This window comes from Anopheles coluzzii, chromosome X (assembly GCF_943734685.1).
Source record: "Anopheles coluzzii chromosome X, AcolN3, whole genome shotgun sequence".
In the NCBI taxonomy this organism is placed as follows: domain Eukaryota; kingdom Metazoa; phylum Arthropoda; class Insecta; order Diptera; family Culicidae; genus Anopheles; species Anopheles coluzzii.
Window position 1 is genome coordinate 5,683,288 of NC_064669.1, and position 19,087 is coordinate 5,702,374.

Below are 19,087 nucleotides of genomic sequence, written 5' to 3' on the forward strand. Positions count from 1 at the left end.
GTTCGAAAGAAACACCTCAAGTGCCACAACTCCACTAAACGACCACAAAACGGATTCTAAACGGCTCAAGCTTTCAACCTAAACGGGAAACATACTTCGTTTAGCAGACGGCAAACGACTCACGCATTGTAAAAATAGCATAAAAAGCTGGTGGCGCCATCTGTTGGTGGGATAGCCACACAGCGGAGCTTTTTTCACTATGAGAGCTTTCTCCTACCCTCTGTCCTGTTGTATGGTTTCGCATAGTTATGCATTGCTAGAACTAGAACGGCGATACGGTTGGTGGAATACTAAACTCTAATTCGTATCACCAGAACTGAATGAAGTGAGGTTTGAGGAATGGTCGTTGGTGTTGATACCCATGTATCTGACCACATGACCATTCGTATAGATTTTTGCTCGGAAAATTAGAAGGCTGTATAGGGCATGATTAAATCAAGCTTATCGGAACACATTGCAAGAAAAGGACAGCAATATAATGATGAGTTGTAATTCACCATCTAATGAGCAAAGCAGTGAGCTTTGGAGCCTTCGTTTTTTTCTATCAATATTTGATGTTCTAGTCGTTTAAGCTTAATCTATGACGCTTGGGTTATTGAGTATGAAATAAAAAAATAAATTTACTGGATAACTGGAACGATACAGACCCCCGCTGTGTCACTCGGACCACTAATGGAAAGGACTACAACGATACAGACCCTCGAAATGTCATTTGGGCCACTAAACTGGACTATACTCGGACCACTTCTGATAGATGGATCTAACGAAATGCCTGCAATCCAAACGATAAAAACCCCCGCAATGCCATTTGGAACACTGAACTGGAATAGACAAACTCTAAATCCGAATGATGTATTCCTTGGCCACGCTCATAGGACCACAAAATCATGGACTGAATTGATTAAAACCAAACCGTCCGAGTACACCCAGGATAAGGTACCATTCCATGGCTCATAGAAGGAAATGTCTCCCAGCCAATATGGATTGTAGCGCCATGAACTACATTTGTATTTTCTACACTTAAGCAATACGGCCTTTTCGAACCGTTCCTCCTAAATAAAAAATAATAATAAATTAGGATAATGTTTATCGAAAACGGTAAAATTTTGTTCGATTGATAGACTCCAACATGTTACCCTAAATAATTTAAAATTTAATTTGTCACTTTACAAAAATAAAAAATAAAAACTTTGACTGCTATGAAACTCAAGATGGGCTTTCGGTTTGATGACAATGGATACATACAGTCTGTTCCCGAGTTAAGCGGTTCTCGACTTTCGGTTCTTATTTATTAAGGGATACGCGGATTTCCAAATTTGACCGATCAAGCGTCAAATCAATATAATTTGCTTAAAGAATTGTCCAATGCAGTATAAATTACATTTTTGTTAGTAAATTGAATCCACTTAAAAGCCAAAAACATCAGAATGTTCGGCACGTACCGTATCAAATAAGTGTACAATAGTACTAATTTAAAAAAAAATACGGAGTTATGAATTGTATTTTTTAAGCATTCTCAACGAAGCAAAAATTGATTCTTGTATTTTTGAGGTTACTATCTCAAAAATACAAGAATCAATTTTTGCTTGGTCTGTGCTATCGTTCCCTGTGCGCCATGCCGCCTTTTGTGTGCACGGCACTGTCCTCGGTGACAGTGCGAGCTGCCAACCGGCCGGTATAAACGCTGCTTGCGTCAAATATCGGGAAGAGAATACGAATGGTCCGTGCTGGTGCGAATAATCGGGCTGCCTCAGTGGGCATGTGTTGTGTGCGTGTGTATGTTTGTGCATGTGCGTACGTGCGCTTGGTGGTGCAAAATTTTTCCCGAAGTGCAACCGTGCGGACGCAAACGGAGTGAAAGTGCGCAATCACGCCGAACCGCTTTTCTTCACCAGCTCGGGTACTGAACCAACCTACCAGCTTTCGGCTGCTGCCGGAATAAAGGCAGCAATCAGTATCGTTTACCACTTCACCAGTTGTCCGCTCATTGCCCCACCTTTCCCCCATTCCTGTAGTGGTGTACTAACACGATCAGATCATCCCTGCATCATCCCTGCCTTGTCGTCGACCCCCCCCCCCCCCTAACGCTCGGTGGGGGCCTACAAAAGTGTACCGCAAACGCCCTGCTCTCTGTGTGTGTCTCTCTACGCGCGTGTGTGTGTGTGTGCGTCCGGGTGTTCTCGCTCTTCAATCCCCAAAATCACGTCCACGTCCCGATCAACAAATGACGCATCTCGGCTCTTCTATCATCTCGGTGGAATGTGAATAACATCACGCCGCTTTGCCACCGAAGCAGGTTACGGGAAAGTCTCACCGGAAGGAGGTGCCGACCTCTCCAGAAGAGGAAGAAGAAATAGGGGTCGCCTCCCCTGCCCAACGCCATCTTCCTTCTAAACGGAATCGGTACTGAGGTGGCAACTTTGTGCATCACCCACCCACCCACACCTGGCCGATCAAGGCGGTGGCTACGAAAACGAGCAAGAGAGAAAGAGAGAGAAGAGAGCAATCTACGCAACTGACCTAACTGTTAAAAATCGTACTACATCAACCCCATCCTCCTCACACCCCCTTCACCATTGGGTAGTGTCTAACCAAAAGGCAAAAACTCCTCTCCTCTTAACATATTTTAAAACAAATAATATTTAAACTTTTCCTTCGCGTGGTGGAACAAAAATGTGAGTGCTCCCAGTAGTAATGAAAAAGAAAAACCCCTACCGAATTGCTTCTACTAACAACAGTCACAATCCACTCATATCCACACGCACATTAACACACATACACAGACACACACACACACACATAAATAGTCTAACGTTTTGCCATTCGCCTTTTTCTGCTTCGCTTTCTGTACTCCTGCTACTGCAACATCCCTCTTCTTCTATCTTCTCTCTATCTGCTGTCGTTGCTGCTGCTGGCTGCCGCTGCTTTTGCTTCGAATCCAACAAATCGAAACGCGAAACAAAAAGTAAAAGAGAGAAGAAAAAGAAACGCCCGAAAAAAACGATGACAAAATGACGTCATCGGCGTTTTCGGCAGACACTCTTTCACTGCGCCATACAGTTTTTGTTGTTGTTGTGTTGTTTTTTTTTTGTTTTACACACCTGCTAGTGCACCCTAGCAAACACACAGACACACACACACACGTACACGCGTACCAATAATGATGCTTTTTTCTTCCAGCTGTGAAAGCTGGAGCAATTAGAGCAACTCGCGAAACTTTCCAAGATGAACCGTAAGGCGGAGCTGGAGCGGAAGAAGGCCAAACTGCAGGCCCTCCGCGAGGAGAAGGACCGCAGGCGGAAGGAGAAGGAGCAGAAGGATCTGGAGGAGGCGTCCGGCAAACTGGGCACCTCGGAAACAAGCACGCGGAAGTGAGTGATGCCCCCACAGCACACGCTTGGCCACCCTTCACACTGTGCTAATGGACTGTGTGTTTTCTTCTTTTTCTTTGCCCGTTGCACAGGGATCTGGATGAGATGCTTTCGTCGCTGGGTGTGGCGCCCGTGTCCGAGGTGCTGTCCTCGCTGTCCTCGGTCAATTCGGCCACCTCCGACCAGTCCACCACCCACACGCCCGACGCCAGCCTGCAGCCCAGCATCAACGGTGTGAGGTATGGTTTTGCCCCGTTTCCCGTATCGTTTGCACCTTTAGCCTAAACGGTGTTGCACCCTTTCCATTTCCGCTTCCCGTTCGCCGCCAGCTATCGCAAGAAGCCGGTTAACCTGTGCCTGGTATCGGTGCAGGCCACCAACATTCCCCCGAAGGAGACGGTCGTCTACTCGAAGCAAACACAAACGAACAGCTCCGGCGGTCACGAGCGCGACGGTAAGTGTAATTGGGCGATCGATTGCCATCGATTTCCGCACCCCCCCTTTCCCCCACCCCCGCCACAGCTCCCAATCGACCAAACGTTTTGTATTGGATCACACACACACACAAACACATCTACACTCATACTCCCCTATCGAATAATGCGTTTGAAATTCACTCCATTTTTGTCGCAATACTCTCAATAACTTTTGTTGGAAACTATTTTAAATTGTTGTGCATTTTATTTAAAAAAAAAATATCATGATCATAACCTGCCCAGGAATTTTTCAAACATCTGTTTCATTCATCTGATTCAGGTTCATGAATCTGAATGAGTTTTTTAATGAAGCAATTAATCTGAATCTCGGTTGCAAAGATTCTTGAATCATAAATCCCCAAATATTCTTGAATCTCGAAAGACTCATGAATTTTTAAAGATTCATGAATTTCAAAAGATTCATACATCTCAATTGATTCACGAATCTCTAGGAATTTCCGAACCTCAAGGGATTCATACATCTCCAAAGATTCATAGAGCTTTATTCTTTATTCTGCTCATTATTCTTCTTCCTGGTGTAGCAACCCACGTGGTCACGCCGGCATGCTGTTAGGTGGGATCGCGCAAATGCATTATTTTGAAAATCATACATCTCTAAAGATTCATGAATTCCTGGAGATGTATGAACTTTTATGAATTCATGCATCTTTAAAGATTTATTTATTTTTCGAGATTCATGAATCCTTGGTGATTCATGAGTCTTTAGAGATTAATTAATCTTTGAAGAGTCGATTCGAGGTTCCAATCACTCATCGCTGAAGATTCGTATGAATGAATCTCAACGAAAGATTCATGGAAACCAACCAAGTGAGAGTAATAGCATAGTGAATGGCTGCTATTTTTGACTGGTGTGCCGTTTCTCGCATATTTCCATGCTTTCTCTAGTTTCTGGATGGTTTATATCTTCTAAATATTACGACAGAGTGTCCGCCTTTCCCGCTTTGGCGTCAGGATGTTTAAACCACCAGAAAACAATATTTTTTATGTGGTTCATCCTCGTTCTTTCGCCAGTTTGTTGCTTTATAATCACGACTACTCATTCAAGTCATAAAACTTTCGAAAATGTAAACAATAAATGTGGTAGATCTTAAGATCCGCAGTAATTAAATTAGATCCACCAAGGGGTGCACACGATTGCAAATTTGTTTTGTTCGAGAATTCGAGAAGAAGTGTCCATATTACCCGCAGTGTACGTCTTTACATACCTTTACCTCCTACCAGGACGCAGATGCAAAATGAGCTAGTTTGGCGCAATGAAAACAAATAGCAATCTTATTCTGCTGCAATAGTTAATGAGTATTTGTTCAAAAATGGACTGATTTAAGGTACAGCACATACAAACATCAAATCAGCCCCATCCCAACTGTCCCCGGTCATATACCGTCTGGATATACAAGCGAGAGAAGGAGAAAAAGGAGAGCGAGAGAGAGAGAGAGAGTGAGAGAGTCTCTGGTTTGCAGTTTTGCGAAAGGTTTAGGAACAGGAAACAGTCAAACCTTCACTTTGCCGGTTTTTGTTTTTTTGTCAAAGAACAAATGCACCCGCCCGGAAATAGCTTTGGCAGGAGTTTCGCTTAGCGACGCGAGAGATGAAAAGCGCACTCGCCTGCCACCCAGCCGATCAATGTCCGTGTTCGTTCAACCCACTCCGCTCTCCCTTCCCGCCCACCCCGGGACTGGGCTGGGGGAAACCAACGCACAGTGGAAGGCAGTCCAACAGAACCACCGGGATAAAAATATGTTCTATATTCCCTTCTTTGTTTGCGTAATTAGTAAAGTTTTGTTGTTCTTACGCTTTTCTAACAGATTCCCTTGCTCTGTGGTACAGTGTATTCGCTTTACTATTCATACATTATACAATTTAATTCGAACTATAATGTTTATTTTTTTAGGACCTTCCAAAGACTAATATTTCGTTGCAAGTTATTCCAAACAAAATCATAAGCCACAAGAAAAGAACATTAAATAAGGCCGAAGTCGCATTAGAAGAAGAATAAGTCGTTCTACAATTCCGTGCAGCAGTGTCGGAATTATTGTCATATAAAGAGGTTTCTTTTCACTTGCCTTATTTGAAACATGGTTGCATTTTTGTTTTCTCATCTAGCGGTTTTGAAGACCTGTTTGTTTGACTTTCTTAATGTAATTTTATCTACTGGAAAGCAGACAATATACTGCCCGCATTCAAATCTTTAAATTTAAAAAACGATCATTTTTATCCCGGTCTGCCTCCACTGTCGCGACGGTTCCCGCGCGCTTCGCCCCACCCAAGCGTTCTAAAACAGTGTTCTTCCCCCTCCGCTCCACCCGCTCCCCCGCCGCTCTCTTTTCCCGCTTTGCCTTCGGCACACTTCCAGTGGGACAATAAGTGAAATAAAATAACAAATACAGTTTTTTCTTGCCATTCCTCACCTCTGTCAGGATATATGGAGGATTGGTGGAGACCGCGCAAAGGTAAAGCATGATATCGATGTGATATAAACACACACATACAAACACACACACACACACACACACACACACCACACTCTCATACACTCGAAACGTACACGCAAAAGAGCAATCGAAAGCCGTGTTGTCTACCGTGTACCTCTATCGATAAACGAACACAGAAAATCGTGCCAAAACCAATGACTAGCATTTTGATGAGCCTGAAAAATAGTAGTTATTTTTTCCATTATTTTTCCGCTCCGCCCTTGCTTCCTTGCATAGATATAGGATCGGTACGCATTTTTGTTTTCTTCCTTTGTTTTTCGCGTAAAAAAATAGCATACGCTTTTACATCCTAGTTTACTTATTTACTTTTTTATTATTCCCTTTCCGTGCTGCTTACTTTGTTGCGTTCAGTGCTGCAAAATGGCATGAGCATCACGAGATATTCACCAACGAAAATTTTGAACATATTCGTGGCAGCTTGGCATTGCTGATACTCAATGGATGTGCGTCAAGACATGCCGAAAACGACCGTGTCAATACTCGCGATACTCTCGCTCACAAGAATAATCATTTCTGGCTATGAACAGTTCTGCCAAATGCCACTGTTTCAGTCACCAACACTCATGACTGAAACGAAGCTCAAATCAGCTCACGTACACAACTGAGATGATCAGGGGTTCAGACTCAAACAGTTGCAGGATCAATCGGCGATAATCACAACATTCTTGTAATATTCTTAGCGTGCGCTTTTGTATCTGTCTGCTCGCAAGCACCACATATCTCCCATGAGTATCGTGATGATCAACGACAGAAATTGTCGCGACCAAGCACGCTTGTGATGGTCGCACCAACTATTTGAGTCTCACCTCTGATCATCACAGGAGAGATCGTGACGCTGACATGATTTTTTTTTCAGCCAGAATTTGTCACGACTATGTCAGTGCAGAACTGATCTCAGTTAAAAAAAAGTCATGACATAGTGACTGACCAAGCGATGGTCGCAAAAATGTCACGAAGCATGCGTTGGTCACACCACTCGTTTTAAGTATCATTTCTGACTATCGCAATTGAGTACATGACGCTGACATGGATTTTGTTTCAGTCAGATTTTTTGTACGACATTGACAGTGACATTTTGCAGCACTGGTTGCGTTTGCTCATTTGTTACTTTATTCTTTCCGTTCTTCTATTTTCCTCTTCGGTTTGTCGTTTCAATGTTCCCTATGTCTCTCTCTCACTCTCCCTCTCTTTAGCTTCCCAGGCTTTAGCTCCTATAGCTCGTGTGTGTGTTTTCTTCTTCTTCTTCTTCTTCTTACTTTTCCTCAATGTATAGTTTAGTAATATTGAGCATTTTATACAAAACAATGCTGAAAGATGGCAAGAACAACACACACACACGCTTCCTCTAGCATTAATTGCAATAGATCTTTGGAACCTTCTCCTACATCTTCGTCTTTGCATTGATTTTTTTTTTCTCTTCTTCTCATTATTTGTTGTACCGTTATCGCTATCGTTGTCAGCTTGTGTATTGTGCATTCGTACTGGTGCGTACTGGTACATCGTAACCGGCAGACCGGCCGGAGCTCTCTAGCCAGCATTAGAATGTAAAGATATTACCAGTGTCAAGTGTTTGTAAACTAATCACACAACTTTCTCTCTCCCCATTCCCCCCCCCCCCTTTTCCCTCGTTTCCGGTGTGTCTGGTCTGGGAAATATTGGAACCTGCAAACTGGAACCACCGACGCTGGCGACTGCAAACAACGGATTGGAACCTTCGGATAAAACCGTCACACAGCTCACGCAACCGACTATTACGGTGAGTAATGCGTTTCAGCGCGATTCGTTTTAGCGTCCCCCTCAACATTGTCACTGCCAAAAGGCCCCCCCAACCCGTCCGTTTTTCTTAACGCGTCACCCCCGTAACGTTACACGAACGCGCGCCCTACCTTTCTGCGCTACCATTAATATATGTAACATTACACCCTTTCCTCTACTACTACTACTACTACTACTACTACTATCTCTACTACATCGTACCGCCCTCCCTTCCACAAGCCTCTACATCCATCGATGCTAATCGAGTAGATCAATGCTTCCTAGCATCGCTCCCAGCGGCGGTGTTATGCCACTCTGAACGGAAGGAGTGTTCTTTTACTTGTAGCGATCGAACATCATCTGCTTTCATCTACCCTAAACCCTTCACCGAAGGCATTCAAAACCATCCAAATCATCGTTATTGTTGAAGTAGAAAATCGATCCCCCCCCCTTCTTTTTGCTCTACAATTATAACAAGCACACCACACCATCCTAATCCCTTCCTTAGATACTTCCTCAAGAGTTTTTACCACACTTGTATCTTGTTTCCTTTCTCATCATTTTACCTCCCTTTTCTCCTTCCTTCGCCTTTCTGTTGCCTTTCCCACCTCTGTCTGCAAACGATATTTGGTTTGTGTTACTCTAGTTTCGTTAGTTGTAAACCTTATAAACAATACTGTTTTGTTCTCATTGCTTTATCCTGTTCCCTTGCCCGCGTGTGCGCGTGCCCCGAGAAGAGCTTTTGCTACCGGAAACAGCAAGCTATATGATAAAGAAATAATCCGACCCCTCTTTCTCCCCTGCCATCTTGCGCGTGCCGCGTTTTTTTTTTTTTTAATAGTACAAGTACATTTTAGTTTCTCCACCCATTTGTGTTTCTCTGTTTTTTCTCTCTATTTCTATTCCTCTTCTCTCCTTTTTCTTTCTGTTGTTGTTGTTGTTGGTTTTTTTATATTCCTATTTTACTTCTCTTATCTTAGTTAAGTATTCATTGTTTATTTGTTGCGGGGAATCACTATTATCCGTTCGGTACTATCTGTCCGTGTTTTTTTTTTACTTTATTTTTCGTTTATAATTTTATAGTCTCTTTCATTTCGCTACACCACCACCAACCACAATCGTTTTCCAATATTTTTTTAAATCTTCTACGCCCCCCCCTCCCCCCTCTTGCCTTTACGTTTTTTTTATACAGATTGTACACGTGGTTCACGCGTGGTTTGCCGGTTGAAAATGCAATGCGTTTGTTTTACCGTGTTGTTTGTTTTGTTCGTTAATTTATCGTCCGTTATCATACAATCGTGCGGCAAAGATACATACCAAACCCCCTAACGGTAACTTGCATGGTGCCAAAGGCACTCCTTTTGTGTGTGTGTGTGTTTGTTCATCCTTTTCCTCCCCTATCAGTATCCTGTTTCTATGTTTAACCGTTTGACACGGGGAAAATGGTATCGTGTTTTTCATTTTCGTGTTCAACATTTATTCGTTTTGAATTCCTTTTATTTACTCCATGCCTAATGTTCACAATCATGACGCCTTCCTAAATTGATTTCTACTCATTTTCTGGTTTTCTTACATTTCAAATACCGAAAAAGAAGAAGAAGAAGAAGAAGAAGAAGAAGAACGCAGCCTGTCGAATGAATGACGTCGTCTCGGAAAAGGCAGAACTGGAGTAGAGAATTTTATCATTTTTAAACACGCCTCTGTACAACCGGAATTTTAGCAAGAAGCCAGTCTTGATGATTTGCAGTTGGTGGTCGATTTAGTCCTACAAAATGCTTCCGGTCAGGATTGTCCTGGTTGTCCGTGTGTTCTTGGTCGCAGCCTCCCCTTGCCATCAGCTTCATTCTAGTCTCTTAGGCAAACTGCTCCATTTCCCACTGCCCGGACACTGTAGACAAATAAGTACAACCTCATCTATATATGCCATACGCGCGCGCGAAAATGTCATCCTACACATCCCCCCATCCATCTCAAGTAACCAAGGTGTTTTAGCAAGTTTAAGGAAATGTTTAAGATTAATCAATGACCCCTCTTCCCCCCCTTCGGTGGCAGTATACACACGGATAAGGATAGCTGTATTGTATAGCTTTATTTTGGGGTAGCATTTGTTTTTTTTTTTTACCATTTTGTACACCGACGTAATTGCGCATAGTGCTCATCAATCCCACATTACTCCGTATGTATAGCTATCAATTAGAATGTATGAGTGTTTCCTATTGGGGGAAAAATTAGCAGAATACTGACACAGCGAATAGGTTTTTCCGCTTCCATTAACGATAGGCAAACTTTTCCAAGTCCAGCGCGAGAAAGTCCCAAACGTACCTTGTTTTTTTTTGGTTCTTTCAAAATATTTCCTAATTATTTTTCCGCGAGTGTTAATAAGCACTCTACGCTTCCCTCCTGTCCGCATATCCTTCTCCCTGCTCCTCTCACTTTTCCAACCCTTAAAAAAAATACCTCGAAACAGACGAGAAACGGAAACGATATGGCTGCGTTCGTTCTTTAGCCTGCTCCATTGTGTGCCATAGTGCCGCTGGGAAACTTTTTCGCGTCCACCGTTAACTGATTGTGTTTGGAATGTTTTCCCGCCCGGCCCCCTCTGCAAACCACCAACCACCCTTTCTCCACACTCCACTTTTCCGATTATCATATCTTTTTTTTGTTGTTTTGTATCGAAACCAATCAGCACCACTCTGTCATTCTCATACTATTATCCGCCCACACACACACACCGCAAACCAACCACACTTCCCTCTCTCTTATTTGCTATTGAGATTTATTAAAGCGTTTGATACTAATCTGCTGCTTTTCGTTTCATAAAACAAATGGATAATGTAGATTTAAATCTTCAATACCTAAAAACCTCAAAATTTTAAGAAATTAAAAAAAAAAACCCCTCTCAAAATGCCCGTTTTTTCCCTAAAAGGAAGAAGCAAAATCTAAATCTTAAAAAATGCTCACACAAACAAACAAACAAAATATATGCCCTGCCCTGCCAAAACAAAAAAAAAATCACAAAAAAAAGATACACAAAAGTTTAAGTTAGCTTTTTTTCCCATTTCAAGATGAGTACAATCTTAACCCCGGTTTAGAGTGGGAGGATGAGTTTACAGGTAGGTTTTTGCCATAACAACACAAATTAATCTCTGCTCCTCTTGTTCTTCTTTCATTATTTTTTTATACACTTTTATTGCAAAATTGCGCAAAACTACTCTTTACTTGTTTCTTTTTTTTTTGTCGTTACATTTTATTTCCACTCTCTCTATAATAGATGCGTATACAAATGTCACATATAGTCGTTTGTACGTTGTTATCCTGGTTTTGTTAATAGATGTTTCCCTTTTTTTTTATTCTTTTGATTCGGTACTATTCATCTAGACGCAATTTTATGCAGACATAATGATTCGCTTTTTTTTGGTTTCATTTTTTTTCTTTCTTTCTTCGAAGCTTAGTAGCTTTGCTTCATGTGTGCCTTGTTGTTGTTGTTGTTGTTATTGTTTTTTTTACATTGCTGCTATTTTCTGTTATGTTTGCCCATCGATGCGTGCAAGTAAACCAGTTCATTGGAACTCTTATTACTACGCAGGTTTTTTGTAGTTATTTTTTTTTTTAATTATTGAGCCGTTTAAGTAAATGAATAGAACTTGTTGAAAAGTTAATGCTATTATTTCAATAGTTCAATGCAACTATTTCGCTATTTTGTAATTTGTTCCCATAGTGTTGCTCTAGAGTTGCTCCGTGAACAGTGATCCGGGGAACGTGATGAGTGATGCCACGCATCATGAACATTTTTTTGTCCGTTGTCTATCTCTCTCTCTCTATCTGTCTCTGTCTCTGTATCTTTGTCTATGTCTCTTTCTCGTTCTCTACTTCCTGTTCTCGTCTTCCTTTTGTAGTGCTGTAGTACCATTTATAAACCCTACTTGGCATCTCTGTTCTCAACTCGCGGGATCCCTACATAAAAATCTACATCGCTCCCCAAAAAAAAAAACAAAAACTCCATTTTAAATGCAATCAAAAGCCACGTGGTGCGGTGGCTGTGAAGTTTGCAGACAACTCGGGGAACCCCTGTACTCTGGTCTACTCCACTGGACTATACTAACCAACTACTGCTACACACACACAAACACATTCACACGGTTAAGCTAGATGTACTAGTTCTAATACACACCAACACTCAAACCTTCTAACCACAACCTCGCAATCAGGTCGCTCTCGGTTTAACCACTTTGGAAGGTACTAACGGTGTCGTCGGAGTCTCCATGTTTGTGTTTTGTGGTAGCTTTGTGTGCGATGTGGTTCCTGTGTTATCTTTATTCCATCCTCCCCCCTGTTATGGAGTGTTGCAATGCACCGTCCCCTAACCTAACATTCATGCTCTAACTTCTCTGGTTCGTCGACTGATCAACATCATCTTCCCGCTTTCTTACTACCCATACCGAACTCACCATGTCCTGGAATTAGTAGTAGTAATGTTGAATCTAGCTTTCTTATACAAATAAACATAACCACCCTGCAATGCGCTTGCCAACTACAACCAAGAAAAAAAAAACATCCGAGGGATGCATGACGGAAGGGGGAAGAAGTTTTGACATTGCTATTACTACTACCATTCGTTCTTTATAAAAGCAACAAGAATACTGTATTGACACCACCGAATGTGTTGCCTGTGCACCCTTCCCAAAAACATACCTGTGTGTTCTTCGTGTACATCTATCGTGGGCATCAAACCGCATCCTACTGTCTACTGCTCTGTCCTCTGTTCTACCTACTATCTTCTATCTCTTCTCTGCTCCCTGTACGCCCTCTGTCTTGTTGAATATCCCGCTAAAAATGGGTGGAGAAATAGAATAATGCTTTAGCGTATGCTACGAAGATGTTCATGTATATCGATGCGATAGATACCGATCATTGTGCCTTTTTCCCTTAGTCGCCCCCCCCCTATATGACTCGGATCTCGTCCAGATCATCCATCCAGAACTTTTGCAGCGTGAAGATAGTATACTCCACTTCTCTCCAATCGTTATGCTATCTCACGATTCCAAGAAATTCGAAAACACCAAGTCCTCCTCTGCTAACGACTGTTGCTATTACTACTACCACTACTGTTACTACTACTACTATTAGCTCCTAGTAACTCCTCCTCACATACAAAGAAAAACTCCCCTTCCCGTCATCATCATCAACATATCCACCGCGTCACCATCCATGTTATCGCTCCTGTCATTTTCCCTTCCATCTCTCACAAAAAGACGCTTTTAAGCTCTCCTTCGCCTGCAATGATGTGGCAGCTGCGCGCCGCCTAGCGCCACAAGGGCTAGTGGCACACACGCTGTTGGAAAGTTCGCTTCTTCCTTGCTACGCTGCAGATGACAGGTCGCACACATACGCAAACATTCATCGATCCTTTTTCACACACCCATAGCGAGCGGAGCGCTTTTTTCAGCCCCTTTACATGTGTAAATAACCGTCAGACACTAAATCAACTTACCCAGCTGTGTGGTTGCCAGCTCCATTGTGAGTGTTTGTCCTCCCCGAAGCATACGCAAGTTAGCCCCTTTATTCAAGCGAAGTGTTGACGTGCTTCTTTTGGTCTTTCTGAAACGAACCAGCCACTAGCCAACGCTTGGTAGATGCAGCCTGACGAAGATGCCGTCGGAGGTCAGATTGGTGTTGTATCAAAAGCATTCAAAATTGTAGCAAACCCTTTCAAAAAACATTGGAACTCTTGATATTGTAGAACAAAGATAAATATCAGGCTCTCTAGGGCGTACCTCAACATCCAGTTCAGATTCTGCCAACAAATGTGCAAAATTAGTGTAAACCAATCGAACCAGCTGTGGAATGTTTGTGTGTAAGCAGTCGCCATCTGGTGCCAACGTCTGAAAGTTGTATATTTTTCACCTCCATCCGTTTGTGCACACTTTCCCTCCTCCTCGCCCTTTTGCTGCTCTCACAAACCCTTATACCTATCCTCCCTCTATTTCTGTGCGTGCGCGTGTGCGTGTGAGTGTGTTTCTCTCTGTGCTATTTCCTTCTGTACACTTCTGAACTCTTTCTTTCCCTCTATTCTCTTTCCCACTATCTAATCTCTTTCCATCTTTCCCTTCTTTCGAGTTGTGACACTTTCTTCTCGATGCTCTCTCTGTATGTACTGTAAGGTTGCCTTCCGCGTTGCTTCTCAAAACAGCATCGTACAGAACATGGATATGATTTGTTTATTTTTTGTGTTTTTTTTACATTTTATATTTTTGGTTTTGCATCTTTAATACTCGTTGTTCGGTAGTTTATTCGCTCTCTCTCTCTCTTTTTGTCGCGTGCGAAAAAAAAAAAAATCAGTGCTGCGACGGTGCAAAACCCTGTCTCTGTACATATCCACTGTAATGCCACGTGTTTGGTCTCTCCTATACATACATGTCTATGCGATTGCGTGATTATAATTGCTTTCACTTCGTACTGCTGTGTACTGCTGGTAAACTTTTCCGATGCTCATTTGTTTTCCAGTGCGAAATGGAATGCAAAAAAAAACGAGAATGCCAATTGATACTCACAAATAAAGCTACTACTCCTAGAGCACTACAACCCCCTTCTCCAAGTCTCGGGGCTGGGGAGTGATGTAGAGGGGAAAACAGGGAGCCGAGAGAAAATGGGAACTGGAAGAAAGAGAAAGAATTACATAGAGAGAGAGATGGATGAGAAGAGAGAGAGATAGAGAGAAAGCGAAGCGGAAGTGTTTGCATGTTCTTCCCTTGTTTTTGGACACTGTTTCGCTGTTACTATTGCTACTACTGCCACCACCAGGCTTTACCACAAGCTCTCTCCTACCCTTTAGTTTGCTAAGTCGTCTCAAGTCCCTACCACCCTGAACAAAAAAAAAAACACCCCCACCCTGCGTGTCCCAGACAATACTAGATCAGAAACAGTTTTACTCATACAGTGCTTACTTTTGGGGACGGTCAAGGTGACGATGAGGAAAGCTCCCTCACCCATATCGACCATGGGTTCCACTCGAAGCTGCCGCCCGGCATCCTGCCCCACGGCCTGCCGACGGTCAAGGAGGTCGCACCAGCCATCACGCCGCAGGAGCAGAAAAAGGAAGACCTCAAGGAGGGTAAGTGTTGTCGGTTGTGGCAGGAATGGAATGACTCTTATGTAATTTGTTTTTTTTTCTTTCTCACCAACAGTGAAAGAGCTCTCCGCCGAGCAGAAGCAGATGATCATACTGTCGGAAGACTTCCAGCGGTTCATCCTGCGCGCCGGCAAGGTGATGGAGCGGGCACTCTCCGAAACGGTCGACATCTACACGGACTACATCGGCGACGGCGAGGCGGACGATATGAAGTGAGCAGTCCCAACCCATTCCACTGTGCCTCTTTCTAACTCTTCTGTCTCTTTGCTTCCTCTCCGCAGCGATGAAAAGTCACACGCAAGGCTGTCGCTGAACCGCACCTTCTACTGCGATCGCTGGTCGAAGAACCGGTGCGTCACGTCGTTCGACTGGTCGACGCACTTCCCCGAGCTGATGGTGGCGTCCTACCACAGCAACGAGGAGACACCGAACGAGCCGGACGGTGTGGTGGTGGTGTGGAACACCAAGTTCAAGAAGCAGACGCCGGAGGAGGTGTTCCACTGTCAGAGCGCGGTCATGTCGACGTGCTTTGCCAAATTTCACCCGAACCTGATCCTCGGCGGCACCTACTCCGGCCAGATCGTGCTGTGGGACAACCGGGTGCAGAAGCGCACCCCGATCCACCGGACGCCGCTGAGCGCCAACGCGCACACGGTAAGCACACGGCACTCGAGCACTCGAGTCACTCACGCACTCTCGAAAATAAAGTTTTTGTCGGAATCGATTCCGGTTAGCTCCGAAGCTTTCTGGAATCGATTCCGAATAGTAGGTCCGAAATCGGAATTGATTCCGAACACGGAATCGAGTAGGTCCGATTTCGAGCTCCCACCACTACCCTCATGCGTGGGTCTCCTCATCCTAATCCGTACCTGGTTTTCCTCCCTCGCGTAGCAACCGGTGTACTGTCTGTCGATGGTCGGCACGCAGAACGCGCACAACGTCATCTCGATCAGCTCCGACGGCAAGCTGTGCTCGTGGAGCCTGGACATGCTGTCCCAGCCGCAGGACGTGCTCGAGCTGCAGCACCGCCAGTCGAAGGCCATCTCCGTCACGTGCATGGCGTTCCCGCACAACGAGGTGAACAACTTTGTGCTGGGCGGCGAGGACGGCTACGTCTACTCGGCCAGCCGGCACGGCAACCGGTCCGGCATCGGCGAAACGTACGAGAAGCATCTCGGGCCGGTGACGGGCATCTCGGCCCACCACAACCAGTCGTCGCCCGACTTCGGGCACCTGTTTCTCACCTCCTCGATCGACTGGACGATCAAGCTGTGGAGCCTGAAGGACAACAAGCCGCTGTACTCGTTCGAGGACAACTCGGACTACGTGATGGACGTCGCCTGGTCGCCGATCCATCCGGCCCTGTTTGCCGGCGTGGACGGTAGCGGCCGGCTCGACCTGTGGAACCTCAACCAGGACACGGAGGTGCCGACCGCCTCGATCACGGTCGACGGGCAGCCGGCGCTGAACCGCGTCTCCTGGACGCCGTCCGGCCTGCACGTGACGGTCGGGGACGAGGCGGGCCGCATCCACGTGTACGACGTGGCGGACAATCTCGCCAACCCGCGCATGGACGAGTGGAACAAGCTGAACGCGGTGCTGTACGAGCTCAAGATGAACCAGACGGACGAGTTCGACGAGAAGGACCAGAAGTCGCCGGTGCCGCAGAACACCAGCACCGCCAGCGCGCTCACCTCCCTCACCAGCTCGCCGCTCATATGAAACTCAATGATGCGACCGTACGGCGGAGGCGCCGGGGGCACCAGCAGCAGCAGCAGCATGATGAACGCCGCCGAGGGACGCTAGAAAAGGGGAAATGTTGATTGTTGGCACGCCACTCTGCAGGCAAAACGGATGATACTCAGACTGTCATCCCCGTGATTGAACCCCCATGCCCCGGGACGAGGAAGCAAACAAAAGACGCGGGTTTCTTTTTCTCTTTATTTTATGTCGCAATTGCTTATTTGTTTATTGTGGCAATTGTACGAATGCTATAAAATTAACCCCTTTTCCCCCTACACACATAATATTACTATATTGTATCTAATTTATTACCAACATACACACACACACACACACACACACACTCTCACACACTTACTCAGTCCGGCGATGTTTAATCGAAAGCGTTACATTGCTTGTCTATTGTGCCGCGGTAGATCGCGGGGAGAGGTTGAAGCAATCGCAGCTCTCCTATGTGTGTGTGTGTGTGTGTGTGTGTGTGTGCAGCGGCGGGATCCTAACACCCTAATCGCCATATTGTCATCCGCCTGTCGCGCTCTAAAGCAACCCAAACCACGGCACAGAGAGAAACCAGGGAAACCAGGCTATACCACATTCAAAAGTTGTGCTTATATCCGCTGTGTAGTGATTAAACCACAAAGCATTGTGCATTGAAATAATAGATACGTTTCATCTTAAATAAACGGCTATCCAGATGTACTTCACGGTCGCTATTCTTTTTTTTTTTATTAGTTGCTCTGCTATGGATGCTCCGAAATTGTAGCTTCTTCGTAATGTACGTCCCGCTTCGTGAAGAAACGGTTGCAGTGCGTTGTCCATCTTGTGCCCACTGCAGTACATTCCCCGACGATGAGCGTGTCGGACTGTGGTGTTAGGTCTAATTTATATTCACGATAAATTGCTTTTATTGCGCTCCTCAATGGAAAGGCAGGGAAAGCGATGTTGAGACAAAATAAATAAAAAAGTGCATACATGATGCACTCTACCACCCACGCCTACCAGACACGGTGGAGGTGGTGGTAGTGGTGGTGTTGCACAATGAGGTCAAGCTCGGATTTTTCTCTGTGCGTGAGCGTTTTAGCGACACATCTGCGTACTGTGTCTGCAGGCGACTCGTGATCGTCATCGCAATGCGAGAGCGATCCAAGATGACTCATTGACGCTGTGGCTGTGTGTGGATGTTTAACGACTTCCGTCATCGGGCGAGTGCAGCCACGGTATGACGTAATTATGCTGACGGTCGCCAAGAATGACGCCATGAGCGGTGAGCGCCCCGAAAAGGGGATGGGGACCACCGCCAACCCCGGCCAGAACGGATGGGAAGGGGGCGCATAATGTGCCGATGCGATGTGCCTTCGCCTTCGGGCTTGCCTGGCCAGGGTTGGGCAAACATGGTGCATGGAAGATGTTTATTGGAGCTGGTTGTTTCTTTCCCAAAAAAACTGTTGCATTGATTACTACGTGAAAAAAAAATTCTGAGATTCATGAATTTGATTCAAATGTTCAAAGAGGTCTCTATCTGCTTTTATGAATTTCTATAGCAGACATGTCAAACATACGGCCCGCGTAGGCTCTCAATCCGGCCCGCGAAGAACTTTGGCAGATATTTGTATAGTAAATTGTAAATACAAATTGTATTTACAATTTTCAGATTGTAAATCATAAGATAACAAAAACGGGTGTATTAATGTTTATCCACTGAGGAAGAAGGTTTCAACATTCAGTTTTAATAGTTCGATTATCGAAGAGTGAAGCAAGTTACACTTAACTACTTGTTTGGGGAGGTATCCACGAAGATGGCATATAGCAAGTGTTTTTTGTAGTTGTTTCCTGAGAGCACTCTTAAGTCGGACTATCAATATTTTCACCCATTTTCCGACATTGAGTTCGGAAAGTTCGGAAATCAGGTATTGGAATACCACTCTCTTCACTTCATTGATTAGGGTACTTTTTAGATAAGGTTCTGCAAAAATCAGGTCGATATATTTAAAAACCACGAAAAACCAAGCACTCAAAAAAGGTAAGAACTGTATGAGGTCGACGGTTTGCTGGTAGTCCCATTTGCTAAACAAAATGGCCACATATTTAGCCAACATTTTC

The 19,087-nt window shown here is 44.5% G+C and overlaps 1 protein-coding gene across 10 annotated transcripts; it reads left to right on the forward strand.

Moving 5' to 3' along the window:
- The first annotated feature begins 1,733 nt into the window (after positions 1–1,733).
- On the forward strand, positions 1,734–17,686 carry LOC120948099 (cytoplasmic dynein 1 intermediate chain). 10 transcript variants are annotated; one of them, XM_040364218.2, is made up of 11 exons: positions 1,734–2,675; positions 3,181–3,371; positions 3,464–3,610; positions 3,701–3,825; positions 6,256–6,318; positions 8,096–8,116; positions 11,181–11,228; positions 15,077–15,226; positions 15,300–15,456; positions 15,526–15,898; positions 16,136–17,686. In XM_040364218.2, the coding sequence occupies exons 2-11, from the start codon at positions 3,226–3,228 to the stop codon at positions 16,964–16,966; spliced, it is 2,061 nt and encodes a 686-aa protein (XP_040220152.1). In that variant the 5' UTR covers positions 1,734–2,675; positions 3,181–3,225; the 3' UTR covers positions 16,967–17,686. The 10 variants fall into 10 exon arrangements, with proteins under 10 accessions (XP_040220152.1, XP_040220064.1, XP_040220400.1 ...); XM_040364130.2 differs by having other exon boundaries at positions 1,734–1,900; XM_040364466.2 differs by having other exon boundaries at positions 1,734–1,900; positions 6,286–6,318.
- The last annotated feature ends 1,401 nt before the right edge of the window (positions 17,687–19,087 follow it).